The sequence below is a fragment of the Ascaphus truei genome, chromosome 4, assembly GCF_040206685.1.
Source record: "Ascaphus truei isolate aAscTru1 chromosome 4, aAscTru1.hap1, whole genome shotgun sequence".
NCBI lineage: Eukaryota > Metazoa > Chordata > Amphibia > Anura > Ascaphidae > Ascaphus > Ascaphus truei.
Window position 1 is genome coordinate 423,061,484 of NC_134486.1, and position 24,672 is coordinate 423,086,155.

General features: G+C 50.2%; 1 protein-coding gene across 1 annotated transcript in view; it reads left to right on the forward strand.

Moving 5' to 3' along the window:
* LOC142492482 (phosphofurin acidic cluster sorting protein 2-like) overlaps positions 1-24,672 on the forward strand; it is a 330,781-nt gene that overhangs the window by 297,505 nt on the left and 8,604 nt on the right. The window contains exons 16-18 of the mRNA XM_075595119.1: positions 2,492-2,534; positions 17,721-17,859; positions 24,208-24,431. Of these exons, the coding sequence (XP_075451234.1) occupies positions 2,492-2,534; positions 17,721-17,859; positions 24,208-24,431 (406 nt within the window). The remainder of the gene's footprint in view (positions 1-2,491; positions 2,535-17,720; positions 17,860-24,207; positions 24,432-24,672) is intronic.

Consider the following 24,672-nt stretch of genomic DNA (forward strand, 5'->3'; position numbering starts at 1 on the left):
AATGTATTGAATTACATTTTTGACCTTCTCTTACCCACGTTAGTATATTTACGGGCAAAATAATCTTGACCAGACAGATCACAGACAGTACGTACACAGCAAAGCACAGGACAAGAATCCTCCCGTGAGGAACCAACCCTTTATTCTGGGAGTGATATAAGATTAAGCCATGTATTTTGGAGCTCTGAGCTCTCTGTTCCTGCCTCTGAACTCTCTGTGCCTGCCTCTGAGCTCTCTGTGCCTGCCTCTGAGCTCTCTGTGCCTGTGGCTGAGCTCTCTGTGCCTGCCTCTGAGCTCTCTGTGTCTGCCTCTGAACTCTCTGTGTCTGCCTCTGAACTCTCTGTGCCTGCCTCTGAGCTCTCTGTGCCTGCCTCTGAGCTCTCTGTGCCTGCCTCTGAACTCTCTGTGTCTGCCTCTGAACTCTCTGTGTCTGCCTCTGAACTCTCTGTGTCTGCCTCTGAGCTCTCTGTGCCTGCCTCTGAGCTCTGTGTGCCTGCCTCTGAACTCTCTGTGTCTGCCTCTGAGCTCTCTGTGCCTGCCTCTGAACTCTCTGTGTCTGCCTCTGAGCTCTCTGTGCCTGCCTCTGAACTCTCTGTGTCTGCCTCTGAACTCTCTGTGTCTGCCTCTGAGCTCTCTGTGTCTGACCCTGAACTCTCTGTGTCTGCATCTGTGCTCTCTGTGTCTGCCCCTGAGCTCTGTGTGCCTGCCTCTGTGCTCTCTGTGTCTACCTCTGTGCTCTCTGTGTCTGCCCTGAGCTCTGTGTCTGCCCCTATGCTCTCTGTTTCTGCCTCTGAGCTCTCTGTGCCTGCCTCTGAGCTCTCTGTTCCTGCCTCTGTGCTCTCTGTGTCTACCTCTGTGCTCTCTGTGTCTGCCCTGAGCTCTGTGTCTGCCCCTATGCTCTCTGTGTCTGCCTCTGAGCTCTCTGTGCCTGCCTCTGAGCTCTCTGTGCCTGCCTCTGAGCTCTCTGTGCCTGCCTCTGAGCTCTCTGTGCCTGCCTCTGAGCTCTCTGTGCCTGCCTCTGAGCTCTCTGTGCCTGCCTCTGAACTCTCTGTGTCTGCCTCTGAGCTCTCTGTGCCTGCCTCTGAGCTCTCTGTGCCTGCCTCTGAGCTCTGTGTGCCTGCCTCTGAACTATCTGTGCCTGCCCCTTAGCTCTCTGTGCCTGCCTCTGAGCTCTCTGTGTCTGGCTCTGAGCTCTCTGTGTCTGCCCCTGAGCTCTCTGTGTCTGCCCCTGAGCTCTCTGTGTCTGCCCCTGAGCTCTCTGTGTCTGCCCCTGAGCTCTCTGCGTCTGCCCCTGAGCTCTCTGTGTCTGCCCCTGAGCTCTCTGTGTCTGCCCCTGAGCTCTCTGTGTCTGCCCCTGAGCTCTCTGTGTCTGCCCCTGAGCTCTCTGTGTCTGCCCCTGAGCTCTCTGTGTCTGCCCCTGAGCTCTGTGTGCCTGCCTCTGAGCCCTGTGTGCCTGCCTCTGAGCTCTGTGTGCCTGCCTCTGAGCTCTGTGTGCCTGCCTCTGAGCTCTGTGTGCCTGCCTCTGAGCTCTGTGTGCCTGCCTCTGAGCTCTGTGTGCCTGCCTCTGAGCTCTGTGTGCCTGCCTCTGAGCTCTGTGTGCCTGCCTCTGAGCTCTGTGTGCCTGCCTGTGAGCTCTGTGTGCCTGCCTGTGAGCTCTCTGGGTCTGCCTCTGAGCTCTTTGTGCCTGCCTCTTTGTGCCTGCCTCTGAGCTCTGTGTGCCTGCCTCTGAGCTCTGTGTGCCTGCCTCTGAGCTCTCTGTGCCTGCCTCTGAGCTCTGTGTGCCTGCCTCTGAGCTCTGTGTGCCTGCCTCTGAGCTCTGTGTGCCTGCCTCTGAGCCCTGTGTGCCTGCCTCTGTGTGCCTGCCTCTGAGCTCTCTGTGCCTGCCTCTGAGCTCTCTGTGCCTGCCTCTGAGCTCTGTGTGCTCTCTGTGCCTGCCTCTGTGTGCCTGCCTCTGAGCTCTGTGTGCCTGCCTCTGAGCTCTGTGTGCCTGCCTCTGAGCTCTGTGTGCCTTTCTCTGAGCTCTGTGTGCCTGCCTCTGAGCTCTGTGTGCCTGCCTCTGAGCTCTGTGTGCCTGCCTCTGAGCTCTGTGTGCTCTCTGTGCCTGCCTCTGTGTGCCTGCCTCTGAGCTCTGTGTGCCTGCCTCTGAGCTCTGTGTGCCTGCCTCTGAGCTCTGTGTGCCTGCCTCTGAGCTCTGTGTGCCTGCCTCTGAGCTCTGTGTGCCTGCCTCTGAGCTCTGTGTGCCTGCCTCTGAGCTCTGTGTGCCTGCCTCTGAGCTCTGTGTGCCTGCCTCTGAGCTCTCTGTGCCTGCCTCTGAGCTCTGTGTGCTCTCTGTGCCTGCCTCTGTGTGCCTGCCTCTGAGCTCTGTGTGCCTGCCTCTGAGCTCTGTGTGCCTGCCTCTGAGCTCTGTGTGCCTGCCTCTGAGCTCTGTGTGCCTGCCTCTGAGCTCTGTGTGCCTGCCTCTGATGCTTTATGTCTCCCTCTGTCTTCACAGGTAGTGAAAGTTGGGATAGTGGAACAACCACTTGCAGCTTCAGGTGAGTCCGTAGATATAACTATTTATAGATGGGGGAGTCATATTACTGGATGGGGGGATGTACTGTACTGTATATAATTTGATTAAATACAATTTGGTAAATCACTATGTGGAGGACGGGGGTGGGGGGTGCTATATGAGAAAATTGGATCCCAGAATTGTTGCTGTGGACCGTAGCTTTCCAATCTACCAGGTACTGGAGCTGTTCTCGATGTCTTTGGAAGTGGAGGATTTTTGTCACCACATATTCCTCATGCCTTTGGACATGGCTTCAGTAGCAAATATAAATAACTGTGAATTATTAGCAAACCTGGAAGTTTGAAATGTAAGGCCACCAAATTATTCTGCGTTTGAATGATAGAAGAGGCCAATGAATTGTTGACCAAGTTTGTCAGACAGGCGGTTGAGTCTAAGATACTAGGTAGACTGTGTCCCCAGCCTTGTATATTGGGCCTCATTGTCAGTGTTAGTTGACATACTTCTTGTAAGTCTCATCGTTCTTAAGCAAGATATCCACAAGTTTAGAGAGAAGTTACTGCAAGTTACATAGTTACATAGTTACATAGTTACATAGTAGATGAGGTTGAAAAAAGACGTACGTCCATCAAGTTCAACCTATGCTAAATTTAGACAACAGATACTTTATCCTATATCTGTACTTACTTATTGATCCAGAGGAAGGCAAACAAAAAACCCCATTAAGGGGAAAAATAAATTCCTTCCTGACTCCAAGAATTGGCAATCGAATTAATCCCTGGATCAACATCCTTCCCATGTATACTTATTTGGTATATCCCTGTATACCTTTCCCATCTAAAAAGATGTCCAACCTTTTTTTGAACAAATCTATTGTATCTGCCATCACAGTCTCCATGGGTAATGAATCCCACACTGTAACTGCCCTTACTGTAAAGTCCTTTATTCTTTCTGTTGCGGCAGGAACAGGGCAACTCCATATAATAGACAGGCATGGGGATGAAACCCCTAGTTCACAAAGAAGGCTGTGTACATGGAGAGGGCGTGCAAGCAGTGCACTGCTTGTAGAATTAATTAAAAATATGACGGTGGCTGGATCAATAATAGTACAAATAAACTACTTTATTGCGGATGAAAACATCACAGAATACACATAGCACTGTGAGAAGTACTCTGACGCGTTTCGGGCTCCCTGACCTTTGTCAAAGAGGGGCACAAAGAACTGGCTATTTTGGATAGCCATATGTAGGGAGTCGTCGTTGGCAAATTCTGCTGTTAGAAGCAAAGACATCCATTTGTCTTACTGGTATCCCACAAAACAACAAAGATATTGTCCCAAGGTCTGATTGGGGGGATCTGTTTCTCCATTGGACTGGGGATGATATGCAGATGACATCTTAATCTTGATGCAGGGTGCAGAAAGGTCACCAGAAACGGGACGTGGGCTCCTCGATCAGAGCTCACCTCCTCAGGAAGCCCATGCAACCTGAAAACTCCCTCCAGTTAGAGATTAAGTCTCTTTAGCTGATGGAATTTTCTCAGCAGGTATGAAGTGTACCAATTTATTCAATCGGCCCACGACTGGCAAAATGGTGTTAAAACCCTGAGAGAGCGGGAGTTCCACAATATGTCCATAGAAATCGAACTCCATGGCCGCTTCAGGATAGGTGATGGATGCAAATGAGCACACAGTTTAGTGGGCGGTGTTTTGTTGCGGGTGCAGACCTCACAGGACCGGACATATTCTTGGACATCAAGGCCAAGTCCCGGTGACCAGTACTGGCGAGAAAGGAGTTCCTTCGTTTTCCTAATTCCCGAGGGACCAGCTGTCACCGAGTCTTGGTGGATTTCAGGACTTGCAACCAGATGCTGTCAGGTGGCATATAGATGACACCTTTAAAGAACAAACTGCCCTGTCGCTCCTGGAATGGCACTGACATACTGATTAATGGACTGCGCATACGGGTCTGCTGGTTGCAGGACAGTGCTGGCAGGGACTGGTATGACCAATTCTCCATCGTATTTGCTTGAGAGCTCATTTGTGTTGCTGTTTCGCGTTCCGGGTGAGATACTACACAATGAGATTAAATTGAGTACAGTGCCCACCTGACTTGTCTCATGTTCAAACGACGAGCTGCTCATCCCCTGGATGTATTTGCACAAGGCTGTAGTCCCCGCGGAGATCCAATTTTGAGAATACTTTGGCTGAACAAAGTTGCGCCAGCCATTCCCGGATTAATGGGCATCTATTTCTCACTATAATTTGGTTCAGGGCTCGGATGTCCACACAAGGGCGAAGTGAACCGTCCTTCTTCCCAATAAATATGATGATAGGCCAGGCCGGACAGGTCGAATTACAGATTAATCCTTCACCTGAAGTTCAGGCTCAGACAGCTCCAAGCAAGCATTCCATAGGACAATCATATACGGTAGTCTATAAGGAGCAAGCCTTCTGCCTTTTTTTTTTTATCAAACAGATATCCGTAATTCTGATAGGCTGTGTGATATGTTATGACTTTTAGCTGTTTGAATTCAGTGCATTGCTGCTTAGCAGAGAACTTTTTGGGAAGGCAGAACGATGAGCAGAAAGGTAACAGGAACGAGACATATCTGGTAGGCCAAACGATCTGCCCAAGCCATGACAAATCCAGTATGACCTGAAAATGCGGTGTCTGAGTTGTTGACATCCATTAGGGGTACAATCTCTTTGATAACTGGGCCTGACAACAGGAGAATTCCATCACTAAGGCGGGACATTCCTTAGGACAGGTTGACAGACCTTTTGGTTCAAACAAACTCTGTGTCCTGAAGTTTCCTGAAGCTTCAGTCAAGAATAGCCAGGGCAGGGATCTTCACATCTCCTTTTTGTTGTTTAAATGGGACTGGTTTGATGAGCTGAACTGGATGGGGTTAACGTGATGATCAGGCTGGATTGGCAATTTTCTTACACTGCTCAGCCCATATTCCCTCTGTTGAGCCGTGCTTTTCTGTTTTTTTAACGATCCTTGACTTTTCGGCTTGTTAGGACAGGTAGATACATAGTGTCCTACAAGTCCACAATATAAACACAGATTGGCAGAATGCCAGTGAACTCTTTCCTCCTTGCTAAGAGGATCTCTACCTCCTCTTATCTGCATCGGCTCAGTTTCTGAGGAAGATGTCGTCACAGGAGAGTCTTGACTCATGAAGGGGCTAGCTCTATTACCAGCGTTCAAATGTTCCTGACGTCACTCCTGGAGGGGTTGATCTATTTTTATGCAGAGCTTGATTAATTGACCCAGCTCTGTTGGCGGATCCACTCTGGCCAACAACTTTGATACCCTCACTGAGGTCTCTTTGGAAATGGAATCGCTGATCTAGCTCATTCCAATCATTATCAGACACCCACTTCCTAAATTCAGCGGCATACTCTGCCTCATTCGGGCCATTGAATATGGTCGTCATCGCCTGAAAAGTCCTCCAGACTTGCCAATGCTGTGGTGGCCCTAGCACAAAGCATCTCCAATCAGAAGGCTTATGACAAGGCCCATTCTCGCGCTATCCATAGGATAAGTTTGTGAGCATAGACGGAAAAGGAAGCCCTAAGCAGCTGTCTTTCCCCAGAAAACCTTTCCAGTATTGGTGTCTTAGGCTCGCCTAAGGGAGTCTGTGGCAGGCTGGGGGAAGCGGAGACCGCCAGAGCTTGCGAAATGCTGATTTGAAGCATTATTGCAGTACTTGCACTTGTAATATCTGAATGACACCTACCGGTTCGGCAATAGTGTTACTTGCTGCAGCAGAATCCATGGTTAGACCAGATCAGTCTGTAAAGCACTAATGATGGTGGGCTCAACGACAGAGAGCCGATCCTGATTGCGGGAGCAGGTGGAACTGGACAGAGGCTGCAGGCAGGATAAAGGTTACAACAGGCCAGTCAGGGCAGATGGAAAGCAAAAACATAGCCAGGCTGGCCAGGTCAGGGTAGGCAGAGGTCATGAGCATAGGTAGGCCGGCAGATAATCCGGCAACAAGGAGGTCAGACGGATTGGATATGCTCAGACAAGAAGGCTGGATGCAAATGGCAAAACCACATTGATTTTGCAAAGTGGAAGTGGTCTGCTTTTTCTAGAAAGCCAGGGGGAGTCTCCACGAGGCAACAGATGTGAGCAGTAAGCCGGTAGAGTTCAAAAATATCCTGCGGCAGTGGAGCTATCACCAACCAAGTAATATCACTAAGGGGGATATTACTCTGACAAACCCCACCGACATTGCAAATGCATTCAATGACTACTTTGTGGGGTGTGCCACTAACTTATTAGCAAAACGCAAATCAAACCACAAACCTGAATCTCATCCTGGGAGTACCCCTATAGCCCCACCCCCTCCCAACACTGCCCACAATTTTCAATTTGCCCCAGTATCTGAAGAGGAGATTACACAAGCGCTCCTCAAACTAAAACTAAGCAGCCAATGTGGACCTGACTTACCTGATTTACTGCAATCTGAGTGTGATGGTGAAGGGGTTAAACAGGCTCATCAATAAAGGTCAAGCCCACTTGGTTAACCCTGACCCGTGTGTTGGGGTCTTAGAGTGTCAGCTCTGGGACCAAGGTGTCGAAAATGTATTACTGAAACTATATACTGATTTTGCGACATTAAAGATTTATGTGACTTGCCTTTACTGGGGAGCTGGGATCAGGAGATTTCTAGGCTGTAAGTTTCAGGGTGGGGTTGTCGGAGAAAGTCTTTAAAGAATGTTTCTATGTATCGGGGTTCCAAAGTTATAGGATACCCCAAAAGTTGTATCCGGGGATTGACTGACATTCTCTGATACAACCAAGCACATTACTCTGCCAAACTCTGACTCTGAGAGCGTTATTACGGCTCACCGCCAGGATCCTGCTACAGCATCATCCAGACAAGGTAAATGGGTATGAAGGGGTTAAACTATATCTGTGGCCATACACAGAGTCTCTAGTGTAGCAGGGGTTCCCCAGTATAGCAGAGATACCCACATACATACCCAGGTACACTAAACCTAGTTTAGGGGTTCGGGGGCTGCTCCAGTTTAGTTATAAAGCTGTGCAGGTTTTTAAAGTGTCTAAAAGTTTTAAAGTTATTTTCTCATGTGCCAGAAATGAGGCTTGTGATTGTAGGGAATATACACTCACTCCCTCCCGGACACCGGGATAAGAACTTACATCTTTTAGCACACAGAAGACAGGACACAATATATTGTATTAAATGGTTATAGTTTAATGTGGATATATATATATATATATATATATTGGTAACCTGTATATGAACTGAGGGATTTTATAAGTCATGGATTCCGGCCAGCCCAGATGGCGACCAAGCTTGGTGCCTCTGTGTCTGTGCAGAGTCCGGACTTGAAAGCCTCAGGGATGCCAAGGTGTTAGAACAGGAGGGGTCCTGCACTTCTCCGTGAGTACCCACACACAAGGCTATCCGACGACCATTTGCCCAACCCAGCAGGCGGGCTCAGTATGCAAAGAGGCAGAGGTGCCAGGTTGGCTTTACAACCCGGCAAATTGATGATTGGCTGGCAGGAGAATTCCCACGCTCTGATAGGCTGTTCAGGTTAGTGAATGAAAGCCTTAAGAGAGCTTGCAGCCAATGGGAAGCGCAGATTTCAAGCGCCAAACCAACAGCGGAAAATTCAAAGATGCTCAGAACGGAATAGGCGCGAGCCGGCTTCACAGATTTTCAAGTCAGAAAAGTTTCTAAGTCCCGCTTTTGAACTGCCCGGACTTTACACTAAGATGGGGTACTTGGGTTCCCCCTCCCCACTTCACAGCTTAGTACAGACGAGACCATGAGTATTCTAAAGCTATGAGGCACACAATGTGCTTATCGCTCTCCTAATTATTCTAATTAAAATATTCTGGTCTCATGGTGCATAGGGTAGAGTTAACATAGACACAAAAATCCAAGTGGGGTAGAGACCCTCAATTGGACAAGAAACCCAGGATTGCACTCTATGAGAATAAAACACTTACTGGGACTAAACAATATATCCCAGGCTGACAGCCAAAAGTGCTACACGACGCAAAACAAAAAATAATTTATTAAGTACATGAGGGAGCAATATCAGGGAGTGTGGGGTATAAATAAGGGTGTGTTTAAAAATACGGTAAATGGTGGCCAGAATAGAGCGTGTTCTCTCTCACTCAGCAGGTATAATTCACATATAGGGAAAGCCAATGCTAAAGCTTATAGGGTAGGTCCCTTCAGAGAGTACCTGGTGGTGGGCAATGAGGTATAGTCAGCCAAAGTCCTGACAAGGTATACGATATAAAATTATACCCACAGCAGGAGATACTAAACACACAGTAACGTTTAAGGTGTAAAGGAATGTATCCCTGGTTCATCCGAATCACTTGAAAAATGTAACATATGCAGACTAATGTAACATGCATCGAATGGGTAAGTGTATCATAACACTAAAGTGGAGCAGAGGATTGGTGTTTCAGCATATAAATACATGTATACCCATCATCCCCTGAATAAAGTAGTCCCCCATTTATCAAGCTGCATATATAGTAATTCAAACTGTGTATATATAGGTCAAATCGGACAATGGCATAAGGCAAGAAAAACGGGTAAGTAGAGATAAGTATCAAATACTACCCGATCAGCCGAGTTGGTGTTGGTTTACACGATACACCGGAGTTCCTGGCATTGCTGGTCACCACTACCGACGTCAGAGGAGTGACGTCATTAAAAACCGACGGGCCGTTTTGCGTAGGAAGATACGCTTCGTCAGGGCAGGAGTGATAGGAAAACCTCTTCACTGGATCCTTATATACCCATTTGCTTAATGAGAAGCAGGCAGGTCCCTGATAATTAACTCCTTGTGAGCTCCCTATGGGGTGAGTCTCTATTCAATACGTTCCTCACTAGGAGGTAACCGTTCAGTTTAGTGTTTTGCTGCACTGTTCAGGAATTGCAAGTAGCTGTCAATTCAAAAGCAGAATGAATATGTGGGAAAAACTTTTTATAGCACACCCCAAGATAACACTATCGTTAGTACATCTGGCATACCAGAATAAATGCTGACCTAAAATAGAGATATAGTCTCAATGATACTTATATCACTTACATAACATCACTAGTGTTTCAAGCCATGCTAAGATAAAGGCTAAACAGCCTAGGTGTGGTAATCTCATGTCATAGTGTATGTATGTGTGACAAGGTCAGAAGTGTAAAAACACAAAATAGCACCATACTAAAAGATGAAAAATATATGGAGTAACAGGGTATCGAACAGGGGAAATAGTGAGACAACGGGGGTAATGGTGTGATTTACTGATGTGAGCCACCCCTCATAGGTGATTAATAGTCCTAATGATAGATGGATACTTGGACCCTATGTAATTCATAGGGTCCGGCTACCAAACAGTGTACCCGTTAGTATGTAATGTAGGAATGTGCACCCTTACATGGAGCCACCTCTAAGAGTCAAAATGGTACCGCTAGAGTGTATGACTCCATTATAAAATATATCCCTGGATCCAATATACAGGGCAGTTCATATTCGGATGAAAACAGGCAGAAGTAAATAAGACTACTGATGTCTATGCCTAATAATATACACAGATGGAAGTTCATGAAAATGAAGTGTATAAATAAATGCTGTATCACCTAAGTATGGAGGTAATGTATCAATAGTACTTATATCACTATCATGCTGTCACTGATATTTCCAACCATACCAAATAAAAGGCAAAATAACCTAAGTGAGGTATTTCTGTGTCGTAGTATATGTGTATGTGACAGTTACAGAAGTGGAAAAACACAAAATAGCACCATACTAAAAGGCTAGGGACCAGGGATATATGGAGTAACGGGGGGTCGAACAACGGGAAGGGAGATGGACAACGGGGATCACGGTTTAACTGGGTGATGAAAGCCACCCCTGATAGGTGATATATAATCCTGAAGGTGGGTGGATACGTGGATCCTATATAAATCAGCGGGGCCAACTACCTAACAGTGTCACCATTTGTATGTGATGTAGGAATGTGCACCCTTACATGGAACCACCTCTAAAAGTCAAAATGGTACCGCTAGAGTATATGACTCCATTAAAAAATATATCCCTGGATCCCATATGAGAGGTAGTTTGCACTCAGATGAAAAAAGGGGGAGGGGGTGGGGGCCATGAGTTAATAGGACTGTAGGTATCTATGTCTTATGATGTACAGAGGTAGGGGTTCATAAAAATGGAGTGTATATGAACCCCTCATTGAGGCCATCTGGATACAGTGTCTGCAAGGTGTATATCCACCTACATTCCACCTGCATTAAACGTCGGTCCCAATCCCCCTTCCATTGGCCCCATCTCACGTGTTCAATACCACAAAAAATCACAGACGTCAAATCGCATCGTGGGCCTCATTGACATGTTTGGCCACTGGTAGATCTTTGAGATTTCTGATAGACCCTATGTGCTCAAGGACCCGTGTCTTAAGTTGTCGGTGGGTTTTACCCACATATTTTTTCCCGCATTTACATGTGATCAAGTAAATCACCCCTGTTGTCAGGCAATTGATGTAGTCTCTAATATAGTGAGTTTTTGAGTTGGGGCCCCAAAAGGTCTTGGTTTTGGGCATATAGGTGCAGGCCTTGCACCTACCACATGGATAGGAGCCAATAGGTTTAGCATCACCTAACCAGGTTCTCGGTTGGTCCCCCTATAGTGACTGTGTACAAGGGTGTCTTGGAGATTGTGTGCTCTCCTACATGTCATAGTGGGATTCTCTTTGAGTACCTGTTTGAGATCCCTATCCTCCGTTAGTACGTGCCAATGCTTAGAAAAGATATTCCTGATATTGTGCCATTGGTTATTATATGTACCAATATATCTGATATGTTTATCAGTGTCTCGATTCAGTCTTTGTCCTGTCACTAGCAATTGTTCTCTCGGGATTTTTTTAGCCTTATGGTAGGCTTTTTTAATGCATCCCTCACTTAGGTTATTTTGCCTTTTATTTGGTATGGTTGGAAATATCAGTGACAGCATGATAGTGATATAAGTACTATTGATACATTACCTCCATACTTAGGTGATACAGCATTTATTTATACACTTCATTTTCATGAACTTCCATCTGTGTATATTATTAGGCATAGACATCAGTAGTCTTATTTACTTCTGCCTGTTTTCATCCGAATATGAACTGCCCTGTATATTGGATCCAGGGATATATTTTATAATGGAGTCATACACTCTAGCGGTACCATTTTGACTCTTAGAGGTGGCTCCATGTAAGGGTGCACATTCCTACATTACATACTAACGGGTACACTGTTTGGTAGCCGGACCCTATGAATTACATAGGGTCCAAGTATCCATCTATCATTAGGACTATTAATCACCTATGAGGGGTGGCTCACATCAGTAAATCACACCATTACCCCCGTTGTCTCACTATTTCCCCTGTTCGATACCCTGTTACTCCATATATTTTTCATCTTTTAGTATGGTGCTATTTTGTGTTTTTACACTTCTGACCTTGTCACACATACATACACTATGACATGAGATTACCACACCTAGGCTGTTTAGCCTTTATCTTAGCATGGCTTGAAACACTAGTGATGTTATGTAAGTGATATAAGTATCATTGAGACTATATCTCTATTTTAGGTCAGCATTTATTCTGGTATGCCAGATGTACTAACGATAGTGTTATCTTGGGGTGTGCTATAAAAAGTTTTTCCCACATATTCATTCTGCTTTTGAATTGACAGCTACTTGCAATTCCTGAACAGTGCAGCAAAACACTAAACTGAACGGTTACCTCCTAGTGAGGAACGTATTGAATAGAGACTCACCCCATAGGGAGCTCACAAGGAGTTAATTATCAGGGACCTGCCTGCTTCTCATTAAGCAAATGGGTATATAAGGATCCAGTGAAGAGGTTTTCCTATCACTCCTGCCCTGACGAAGCGTATCTTCCTACGCAAAACGGCCCGTCGGTTTTTAATGACGTCACTCCTCTGACGTCGGTAGTGGTGACCAGCAATGCCAGGAACTCCGGTGTATCGTGTAAACCAACACCAACTCGGCTGATCGGGTAGTATTTGATACTTATCTCTACTTACCCGTTTTTCTTGCCTTATGCCATTGTCCGATTTGACCTATATATACACAGTTTGAATTACTATATATGCAGCTTGATAAATGGGGGACTACTTTATTCAGGGGATGATGGGTATACATGTATTTATATGCTGAAACACCAATCCTCTGCTCCACTTCAGTGTTATGATACACTTACCCATTCGACGCATGTTACATTAGTCTGCATATGTTACATTTTTCAAGTGATTCGGATGAACCAGGGATACATTCCTTTACACCTTAAACGTTACTGTGTGTTTAGTATCTCCTGCTGTGGGTATAATTTTATATCGTATACCTTGTCAGGACTTTGGCTGACTATACCTCATTGCCCACCACCAGGTACTCTCTGAAGGGACCTACCCTATAAGCTTTAGCATTGGCTTTCCCTATACACTGGCGACACACTTTATTCGAGCTCGGCTAGTCCCACGAATTCGGGTATACCCGGGTGTATTGAGGTTTGTGACTGTTTTCTGCCCGAGTGCATTGAGGTATTTTCCATGCAGGGATTGAAGCATTTTATTCCCGCTGGCTGCAATACTGCACAGTATATATATATATACTGCATTACAATTCATGAATTTATGCCATCTGGTAGACACGCGAAGCATTGCAGCCTATTAAATCCTAATCATTATCATTTAACAGATCAGCCGCCCATCAGCCAGGCATGAACCCAGGCTGGGAAGGCAAACGCAACGGGGCTTGTCAGAGGTGAGGAGCGGCGCATTCCAGGTATCTGCCAGGTACATACTGGGTATTTGCTCGAATAAAGTGTGTCGGTGCAGTATGTGAATTATACCTGCTGAGTGAGAGAGAACACGCTCTATTCTGGCCACCATTTACCGTATTTTTAAACACACCCTTATTTATACCCCACACTCCCTGATATTGCTCCCTCATGTACTTAATAAATTATTTTTTGTTTTGCGCCGTGTAGCACTTTTGGCTATCAGCCTGGGATATATTGTTTAGTCCCATTAAGTGTTTTATTCTCATAGAGTGCAATTTTGGGTTTCTTGTCCAATTGAGGGTCTCTACCCCACTTGGATTTTTGTGTGTATTCTAAAGCTTGCCTTAAACTTGCCCGGTTACATTCTGGGTATGTGCTGGGTGTATCCTGGCTAGTTGTAGGCAAGTTTAAGGCATTTCTGCATTGACTAATGACCCATAGGATTAACACAACAGGGGTCCCTGGCAGTCCCATTCAGTTTGAATGGAACTGCCAGGGACCCCCGCTGTTAATCTGATGGGCCATTAATCAATGCAGAAAGGCTGGGTCAAGTTTAAGGCACGTTTAAGGCATGTATCCAGCGTGTACCTGGGTCTAGTTTAAGGCACGTTTAAGGCATGTATCCAGCGTGTACCTGGGTCTAGTTTAAGGCACGTTTAAGGCATGTATCCAGCGTGTACCTGGGTCTAGTTTAAGGCACGTTTAAGGCATGTATCCAGCGTGTACCTGGGTCAAGTTTAAGGCAAGTTTAAGGCATGTATCCAGCGTGTACCTGGGTCTAGTTTAAGGCACGTTTAAAGCATGTATCCAGTGTGTACCTGGGTCTAGTTTAAGGCACGTTTAAGGCATGTATCCAGCGTGTACCTGGGTCTAGTTTAAGGCATGTATCCAGCGTGTACCTGGGTCTAGTTTAAGGCATGTATCCAGCGTGTACCTGGGTCTAGTTTAAGGCACGTTTAAGGCATGTATCCAGCGTGTACCTGGGTCTAGTTTAAGGCACGTTTAAGGCATGAATCCAGCGTGTACCTGGATCTTGTTTAAGGCACGTTTAAGGCATGTATCCAGCGTGTACCTGGGTCTAGTTTAAGGCACGTTTAAGGCATGTATCCAGCGTGTACCTGGTTTCTAGTTTAAGGCATGTATCCAGCGTGTACCTGGGTCTAGTTTAAGGCACGTTTAAGGCATGTATCCAGCGTGTACCTGGGTCTAGTTTAAGGCACGTTTAAGGCATGAATCCAGCGTGTACCTGGGTCTTGTTTAAGGCACGTTTAAGGCATGTATCCAGCGTGTACCTGGGTCTAGTTTAAGGCACGTTTAAGGCATGTATCCAGCGTGTACCTGGGTCTAGTTTAAGGCACGTTTAAGGCATGTATCCAGCGTGTACCTGGGTCTAGTTTAAGGCACGTTTAAGGCATGTATCCTGCGGGTACCTGGGTCTAGTTTAAGGCACGTTTAAGGCATGTATCCAGCGTGTACCTGGGTCTAGTTTAAGGCACGTTTAAGGCATGTATCCAGCGTGTAACTGGGTCTAGTTTAAGGCACGTTTAAGGCATGTATCCAGCGTGTACCTGGGTCTAGTTTAAGGCACGTTTAAGGCATGTATCCAGCGTGTACCTGGGTCTAGTTTAAGGCACGTTTAAGGCATGTATCCAGCGTGTACCTGGGTCTAGTTTAAGGCACGTTTAAGGCATGTATCCAGCGTGTACCTGGGTCTAGTTTAAGGCACGTTTAAAGCATGTATCCAGCGTGTACCTGGGTCTAGTTTAAGGCACGTTTAAGGCATGTATCCAGCGTGTACCTCGGTCTAGTTTAAGGCACGTTTAAGGCATGTATCCAGCGTGTACCTGGTCTAGTTTAAGGCACGTTTAAAGCATGTATCCAGCGTGTACCTGGGTCTAGTTTAAGGCACGTTTAAGGCATGTATCCAGCGTGTACCTGGGTCTAGTTTAAGGCACGTTTAAGGCATGTATCCAGCGTGTACCTGGGTCTAGTTTAAGGCACGTTTAAAGCATGTATCCAGCGTGTACCTGGGTCTAGTTTAAGGCACGTTTAAGGCATGTATCCAGCGTGTACCTGGGTCTTTTTGGCGATTGCCACTGGTTTGTGTTAGAATAAATGTGGTCACTACAGTAGGTCAGAGCCTTTCAGCGCCGGACTTTTTCAGACATCCTGGCAGCACGCCAGCGGGGTGTCTCAGAAGTCCGGGCTGGAGATGCTCCGTTCATCTGCAGGAATATCTGCAGGAATTTCCTGCCAGGCATTTCTAAACGGCAGTGATTGTGAACTAAGCGTTTCCTCTATCTCTGGTGTTTCAAATGAAAATCCCTATGTGCCTAACATATTGGTACAATTAAAATAGGGGCACTTTCATTCACCAATTTTTATATGACTGTATTGCGCTATATGACTTTTCATGGTTTTACCCGAACGACGCTCACAGCAAATCTCAGCGCGCTAGGAGCTTCCTAGCCAAAGTTAGCAAAAAGCCGCTTTCAATGCTGCCAAGCGCCGGACTTTAAACCCATTTTCCTCTCTGCGTGCACATGAAACACTGCTACATTTATACACTTTAACTTACAAGTGACATTACCCTCGCCCCCTTATACCTAGTGGGAGATGTTTCTGAACCACACATACATTTTATTACAAATACAGGGGTTCTGCCATCTTTGGGTTGCAGAGCTTGCACTTCACAATCCCCCAATATGGCTCAGGGGCACCCAGCCGGGCATAATACCTTTATTATTGTCCTGGTTACCACCTCACCGTCAGTCTGTCTCTGTCCTGCAGCTCTCTCTGTCCTGCAGCTCTCTCTGTCCTGCAGCTCTCTCTGTCTGTCACTGTCCTGCAGCTCGCTCTGTCTGTCTCTGTCCTGCAGCTTTCTCTGTCTGCCTCTGTCCTGCAGCTCTCTCTGTCTGTCTCTGTCCTGCAGCTCTGTCCGTCTCTGTCCTGCAGCTTTGTCTGTCTCTGTCCTGCAGCTCTGTCTGTCTCTGTCCTGCAGCTCTGTCTGTCTCTGTCCTGCAGCTCTGTCTGTCTCTGTCCTGCAGCTCTGTCTGTCTCTGTCCTGCAGCTCTGTCTGTCTCTGTCCTGCAGCTCTGTCTGTCTCTGTCCTGCAGCTCTGTCTGTCTCTGTCCTGCAGCTCTGTCTGTCTCTGTCCTGCAGCTCTGTCTGTCTCTGTCCTGCAGCTCTGTCTGTCTCTGTCCGTCTCTGTCCTACAGCTCTGTCTGTCCCTGTCCGTCTCTGTCCTGCAGCTCTGTCTGTCTCTGTCCTGCAGCTCTATCTGTCTCTGTCCTGCAGCTCTGTCTGTCTCTGTCCTGCAGCTCTGTCTGTCTCTGTCCTGCAGCTCTGTCTGTCTCTGTCCTGCAGCTCTGTCTGTCTCTGTCCTGGAGCTCTGTCTGTCTCTGTCCGTCTCTGTCCTACAGCTCTGTCAGTCCCTGTCCTGCAGCTCTGTCTGTCTCTGTCCTGCAGCTCTGTCTGTCTCTATCCTACAGCTCTGTCTGTCTCTGTCCGTCTCTGTCCTGCAGCTCTGTCCGTCTCTGTCCTGCAGCTCTGTCTGTCTCTGTCCGTCTCTGTCCTGCAGCTCTGTCTGTCTCTGTGTCTCTTCGCTCTGCTGCTTTCCTCACTCCTCCGTGCCTCTCCCCTCATTCCTCCTTTTTCAGTTCCTCCTTTCTCACTCCCTTTTTATCAGTCTTCCATTGTCTTCTTCCTGCTTCTCTTTCTTTCCTCACGATGTACTCCTCTGTCCCTCTTCATTCTCACATCTTCTCTTTCCATTCTCACTCTCTTCAATTTGGCTCTTCTGCTAAAATATTGCAATTTGTTTCTCCTCTCTCCTCCCTGCACCTCTCCTCTCTCTCCTCCCTGCACCTCTCCTCTCTCTCCTCCCTGTACCTCTCCTCTCGCTCCTCCCTGCACCTCTCCTCTCGCTCCTCCCTGTACCGCTCCTCTCGCTCCTCCCTGCACCTCTCCTCTCTCTCCTCCCTGCACCTCTCCTCTCTCTCCTCCCTGCACCTCTCCTCTCTCTCCTCCCTGCACCTCTCCTCTCTCTCCTCCCTGCACCTCTCCTCTCACTCCTCCCTGCACCGCTCCTCTCGCTCCTCCCTGCACCGCTCCTCTCGCTCCTCCCTGCACCTCTCCTCTCGCTCCTCCCTGCACCGCTCCTCTCGCTCCTCCCTGCACCGCTCCTCTCGCTCCTCCCTGCACCGGTCCTCTCGCTCCTCCCTGCACCGGTCCTCTCGCTCCTCCCTGCACCGGTCCTCTCTCTCCTCCCTGCACCTCTCCTCTCTCTCCTCCCCGCACCTCTCTCCACCCTGCACCACTCCTCTCCTCTCCCTCACGTCCCCCAGTGGACTCAGATGAAGCTTCGGTCTGTAGCCCGTCTCTCTTGAACTCATCATCCCCCGTGGGGAGCACCTCGATGAGTAAGGACCCAGCGTGTTCTCCTCCCCCATCTCCCTCCGTCAGCAGTGGGCTCTCTAACGCTGGGTAAGAAGCAGCGAGTGCTGTGGAGGGGAGGTATGTGAGAGCTGCAGGAGCTGAGAAATCCCTGTACATGGCAGCAGAGTGGGCAGGGATGAGAATGAGATTGGGAGACAGATGTTGGAGGGAGTGGGAGGTGAGAGATGGGGAGGGGTAAAAGAGAGAGGGATGAAATAATAGAGGGAGTGGGAGGGGATACTAGAGAGAATGGGAAGGGGGTGTCACGGTAGCACAGGACTTTTAACAACATTTATATTTAAGGGATCAGTAAATAGGCAAAACACAGTAATGAAATAAAATTAGGTTTATTTGGATAAGTCCTCGGAAACACACATAAATACAAAATACAGAGAATATACACACTTACTGGGGTTTGAGGACTAGACTTTACTAGTTGCAAGGTGCCTGCTTCAGCAAAGGCTTACCTTGATAGGACCCTTGTCCTGGACCGAAATTCAGCCTGCTGGCTGGACCTCTTCATGCTTCCCTGTGTGAATAGTTCTTTCACTTCAGAAGCACATTTGAGAGGCCAGCAGCTGCTTGTCTTCAAATCTCCAACAGAAAAAGAGAGCGAGCTGCTTCACTGCTCTTCCTTATGTAGGGCTTGCTCCCTATCTAATACACTGAGGGGGCTGGCAGCCAATTAGAGCACGGATTGTGGTTGTGCATTCACTCATAGGAGGGCAAGTGTCAAAAGTTGCCATTGGAAATCGTGCTTAGGAGTTTGAACTCCAACAACCGTTTCCCTGGCTCTACTGTGTGTACGTGAAACAAAGACTTTCTAATCTAGATATCCTGTTCACAGCCCTTGTGCCAAAACCTGCATATCTTCTGCAATTATCACAGGGAATCCCTATACCTGAGCTGGTGGCATTGACATGCTAATTCACATTTGGCTGCCTTTTGTCCTGTGTGCAGTCCCGCTCACAGCACAAACACAAAATGTAGTTTTAAAACCCAGAAAAACTAACATCTGGTCCCTAGAGCTTGCACTCTACCATTTGGACCTAAAACGTGGGGTCTGCGCATGGGGCTGTAAAACCTGCTCTAATACACCAGCTCTAATACCTTGCTGGCAGGCAATACAGGTTAACCCCGTTTCCCCCAATATCCCCCTCATGTTCCAGAAGTCTCTGCCCAGCAGCTATTTCTCATAAGGGGCCACCCATACAAGGCAGCCCACTTATAAGCTGCACAGGCAGCTGCGGGACCATGATTCACAGGGAATACAGCACAGAATGCATTAACTGGCCCACTGGGCTTACATAGTTAACCCCACACACACAGTTCCTATCTTATAACCCTATGGGGGACAGTATAAGGGGAACAGAATTACAGGGCAACGCAGTAAGGTACAATATTAGACCCAAGAGCTGACACTCTCAGCCCTTGCCATACAGTTTCAGGGGCAGCTAGCCGGGCTCCACCTTTATTAATGAAGGCAGGCTACGCCCTACCATCACAGGGGGTAAGAGAGTGAGTGGGAGGTGGTAAGAGAGTGAGTGGGAGGGGGTAAGAGCAAAAGGAGGTGAGATAGAGAGTGGGAGGGGGAAGAGAGAGTTATTGTAGTGCCGACGAGTATTCTAAAACAACTCTGGGGCTATCACCAACAAGACCCGGGTACATGCCGGGTACGTGCCGGGTACGTGCCGGGTACGTGCCGGGTACGTGCCGGGTACGTGCCGGGTACACGCCGGGTACACGCCGGGTACACGCCGGGTACACGCTGCAACATTTCAGTGACATTTCTGCAGACAGACTAATGGCCCATCGGATTAGCAGCGGGGGTCCCTGGCAGTCACATTCAAACTGAATGGGACTGCCAGGGACCCCTGCTGTGTTAATCCAATGGGCCATTAGTCTCTGCAGAAATGTCACTGAAATGTTGCAGCAAGAACCCAGCATGTACCCGGCATGTACTCAGCATGTACCCAGCACGTACCCAGCATGTACCCGGCATGTGCCCGGCATGTACCCGGCATGTACCCGGCATGTACCTGGGTCTTGGTGATTGCCCCAGATTGTCCAAGGCAAGTTTTAGAATACTCATTGGCGCACCTGTAGTTGGGGGGAGAAGAGAGTGAGAGGAAGAGGAAGAGAGAGAGGGGGGGGGAGAGAGAGAGAAGGAGAGAGAGAGTGGAAGAGTGGAACCTGGAGGGGGCGGAAGAGTGTGAGGCGTTAAGAGAAAGAATGGAAGGGTAACAGGAATGAAATGGGAAGTTCAGGAGAATATTAGTGGGGCAGAGAGAGAGGAGACCTGAGAGGGAAGGGAGAGAGAGACACGGGGGGGGAGCACAGAGAGGAGGAGACCTGAGGGGGAATGGAGAGAGAGACACGGGGGGAGCACAGAGAAAAGGAGACCTGAGAGGGAAGGGAGAGAGAGACACGGGGGGAGCACAGACAGGAGGAGACCTGAAGGGGAAAGGAGAGAGAGACACGGGGGGAGCACAGAGAGGAGGAGACCTGAGAGGGAAGGGAGAGAGGGACATGGGGGAGCACAGAGAGGAGGAGACTTGAGGGGGAAGGGAGAGAGAGTCACGGGGGAGCACAGAGAGGGGAGACCTGTGAGGGAAGGGAGAGAGAGACACGGGGGGAGCACAGGAGGAGACCTGAGGGGGAAGGGAGAGAGAGACATGGGGGGAGCACAGAGAGGAAGAGACCTAAGGGGGAAAGGAGAGAGAGACACGGGGGGAGCACAGAGAGGAGGAGACCTGAGAGGGAAGGGAGAGAGAGAGAGACACGGGGGGAGCACAGAGGAGGAGACCTGAGGGGGAAGGGAGAGAGAGTCACGGGGGGAGCACAGAGAGGGGAGACCTGAGGGGGAAGGGAGAGAGAGAGACACGGGAGGAGCACAGAGGAGGAGACCTGAGGGGGAAGGGAGAGAGAGAGACACGGGGGGAGCACAGAGAGGAGGAGAGCTGAGGGGGAAGGGAGAGAGAGAGACATGGGGGGAGCACAGAGAGGAGGAGACCTGAGCGGGAAGGGAGAGAGAGAGACACGGGGGGAGCACAGAGAGGAGGAGACCTGAGGGGGAAGGGAGAGAGGGTCACGGGGGGAGCACAGAGAGGAGGAGACCTGAGGGGGAAGGGAGAGAGGGACATGGGGGGAGCACAGAGAGAAGGAGACCTGAGGGGGAATGGAGAGAGAGACACAGGGGGAGCACAGAGAGGAGGAGTCCTGAGGGGGAAGGGAGAGAGAGACACGGGGGGAGCACAGAGAGGAGGAGACCTGAGGGGGAAGGGAGAGAGGGACACGGGGGGAGCACAGAGAGAAGGAGACCTGAGGGGGAATGGAGAGAGAGACACGGGGGGAGCACAGAGAGGAGGAGACCTGAGGGGGAAGGGAGAGAGAGACACGGGGGGAGCACAGAGAGGAGGAGACCTGAGGGGGAAGGGAGAGAGAGACACGGGGGGAGCACAGAGAGGAGGAGACCTGAGGGGGAATGGGGAGAGGGACACAGGGGGAGCACAGAGAGGAGGAGACCTGAGGGGGAAGGGAGAGAGAGTCACGGGGGAGCACAGAGAGTGGAGACCTGTGAGGGAAGGGAGAGAGAGACACGGGGGGAGCACAGGAGGAGACCTGAGGGGGAAGGGAGAGAGGGACACGGGGGGAGCACAGAGAGGAGGAGACCTGAGGGGGAAGGGAGAAAGGGACACGGGGGGAGCACAGAGAGGAGGAGACCTGAGGGGGAAGGGAGAGAGAGACACGGGGGGAGCACAGAGAGGTGGAGACCTGAGGGGGAAGGGAGAGAGAGACACGGGTGGAGCACAGAGAGGAGGAGACCTGGGGGGGAAGGGAGAGAGGGACACGGGGGGAGCACAGAGAGGAGGAGACCTGAGGGGGAAGGGAGAGAGAGACACGGGGAGAGCACAGAGAGGAGACCTGAGGGGGAAGGGAGAGAGAGACACGGGGGGGAGCACAGAGAGTAGGAGACCTGAGAGGGAAGGGAGAGAGGGACACGGGGGGAGCACAGAGAGGAGGAGACCTGAGGGGGAAGGGAGAGAGAGACACGGGGGGAGCACATAGAGGAGGAGACCTGAGGGGGAAGGGAGAGAGAGACACGGGAGAGCACAGAGAGGAGGAGACCTGAGGGGGAAGGGAGAGAGGGACACGGGGGGGGCACAGAGAGGAGGAGACCTGAGGGGGAAGGGAGAGAGAGACACAGGGGGGGAGCACAGAGAGGAGGAGACCTGAGGGGAAAGGGAGAGAGGGACATGGGGGAGCACAGAGAGGAGGAGACCTGAGGGGGAAGAGAGAGAGAGACACGGGGGGAGCACAGAGAGGAGGAGACCTGAGGGGGAAGGGAGAGAGGGACACGGGGGAGCACAGAGAGGAGGAGACCTGAGGGGGAAAGGAGAGAGAGACACGGGGGGGAGCACAGAGAGGAGGAGACCTGAGGGGAAAGGGAGAGAGAGACACGGGGGGGGAGCACAGAGAGGAGGAGACCTGAGGGGGAAGGGAGAGAGAGACACGGGTGGAGCACAGAGAGGAGGAGACCTGAGGGGGAAGGGAGAGAGGGACACGGGGGGAGCACAGAGAGGAGGAGACCTGAGGGGGAAGGGAGAGAGAGACACGGGGAGAGCACAGAGAGGAGACCTGAGGGGGAAGGGAGAGAGAGACACGGGGGGGAGCACAGAGAGTAGGAGACCTGAGAGGGAAGGGAGAGAGGGACACGGGGGAGCACAGAGAGGAGGAGACCTGAGGGGGAAGGGAGAGAGAGACACGGGGGGGAGCACATAGAGGAGGAGACCTGAGGGGGAAGGGAGAGAGAGACACGGGAGAGCACAGAGAGGAGGAGACCTGAGGGGGAAGGGAGAGAGGGACACGGGGGGGGGCACAGAGAGGAGGAGACCTGAGGGGGAAGGGAGAGAGAGACACAGGGGGGGGAGCACAGAGAGGAGGAGACCTGAGGGGAAAGGGAGAGAGGGACATGGGGGAGCACAGAGAGGAGGAGACCTGAGGGGGAAGAGAGAGAGAGACACGGGGGGAGCACAGAGAGGAGGAGACCTGAGGGGGAAAGGAGAGAGGGACACGGGGGAGCACAGAGAGGAGGAGACCTGAGGGGGAAGGGAGAGAGAGACACGGGGGGGGAGCACAGAGAGGAGGAGACCTGAGGGGAAAGGGAGAGAGAGACACGGGGGGGAGCACAGAGAGGAGGAGACCTGAGGGGAAAAGGAGAGAGGGATATGGGGGAGCACAGAGAGGAGGAGACCTGAGGGGGAAGGGAGAGAGAGACACGGGGGGAGCACAGAGAGGAGGATACCTGAGGGGGAAGGGAGAGAGAGACACGGGGGGAGCACATAGAGGAGGAGACCTGAGGGGTAAGGGAGAGAGAGACACGGGGGGGGGGGGGGAGCACAGAGAGTTATGTGCCCATATTTACTAAGTGATGCTTTGCCGTACTTGATGTCCATAAGGTGCCTCCGTTGCTGGAAGGCGTCCTATGGAATGGCACACTGAGTGATAGTGTCTGCGTATAGTGAGCTGCCTCTGTGTATATGTGACTGTCTCAGGCTGAGCGTTTCATGCCATGTATATATGCCATGTGTTGGTGTTAGTGTGCGCTCTCTCCCCGGGCGCAGGTCTCTGCGTATAGTAAGCTGCCTCTGTGTATATGTGACTGTCTCAGGCTGAGCGTTTCATGCCATGTATATATGCCATGTGTTGGTGTTAGAGTGTGCGCTCTCTCCCCGGGCGCAGGTCTCTGCGTATAGTGAGCTGCCTCTGTGTATATGTGACTGTCTCAGGCTGAGCGTTTCATGCCATGTATATATGCCATGTGTTGGTGTTAGTGTGCGCTCTCTCCCCGGGCGCAGGTCTCTGCCTCTGTGTATATGTGAGTGTCTCAGGCTGAGCGTTTCGTGCCATGTATATATGCCATGTGTTGGTGTTAGTGTGCGCTCTCTCCCCGGGCGCAGGTCTCTGCGTATAGTGAGCTGCCTCTGTGTATATGTGACTGTCTCAGGCTGAGCGTTTCATGCCATGTATATATGCCATGTGTTGGTGTTAGTGTGCGCTCTCTCCCCGGGCGCAGGTCTCTGCCTCTGTGTATATGTGAGTGTCTCAGGCTGAGCGTTTCGTGCCATGTATATATGCCATGTGTTGGTGTTAGTGTGCGCTCTCTCCCCGGGCGCAGGTCTCTGCGTATAGTGAGCTGCCTCTGTGTATATGTGACTGTCTCAGGCTGAGCGTTTCATGCCATGTATATATGCCATGTGTTGGTGTTAGTGTGCGCTCTCTCCCCGGGCGCAGGTCTCTGCCTCTGTGTATATGTGACTGTCTCAGGCTGAGAGTTTCAGGCCATGTATATATGCCATGTGTTGGTGTTAGTGTGCGCTCTCTCCCCGGGCGCAGGTCTCTGCCTGTGGGCACAGAAGTGATGGGCCTGCAGGTGGATTACTGGCAGTGGCAGGGAGTGGAGCGCAAGAAGGACAGTGACAGGAGAGACACTTCCACCAAGAACACCATGAAGAGCAATTTCCGCTCTCTGCAGGTCAGCCGCCTGCCCCCGCCTGGGGAGACCACCCTCCCACACTGCATGGCCATGATCATCGTCACCCAGGAGAAGTACAAGAAGGGTAAGGGCCAGTGTGAGCGCCAAGAGGCAGCAGTGCGGAGCCATGCAGGGAGAGCCATGCAGGGAGAGCAGGACAGAGCCATGCAGGGAGAGCAGGGCAGCCATGCAAGGAGAGCAGGGCAGCAATGCAGGGAGAGTTGGGCAGAGCCATGCAGGGAGAGCAGGACAGAGCCATGCGGGGAGAGCACAGCAGAGCCATGCAGGGAGAGCAGGGCAGAGCCATGCAGGGAGAGCACAGCAGA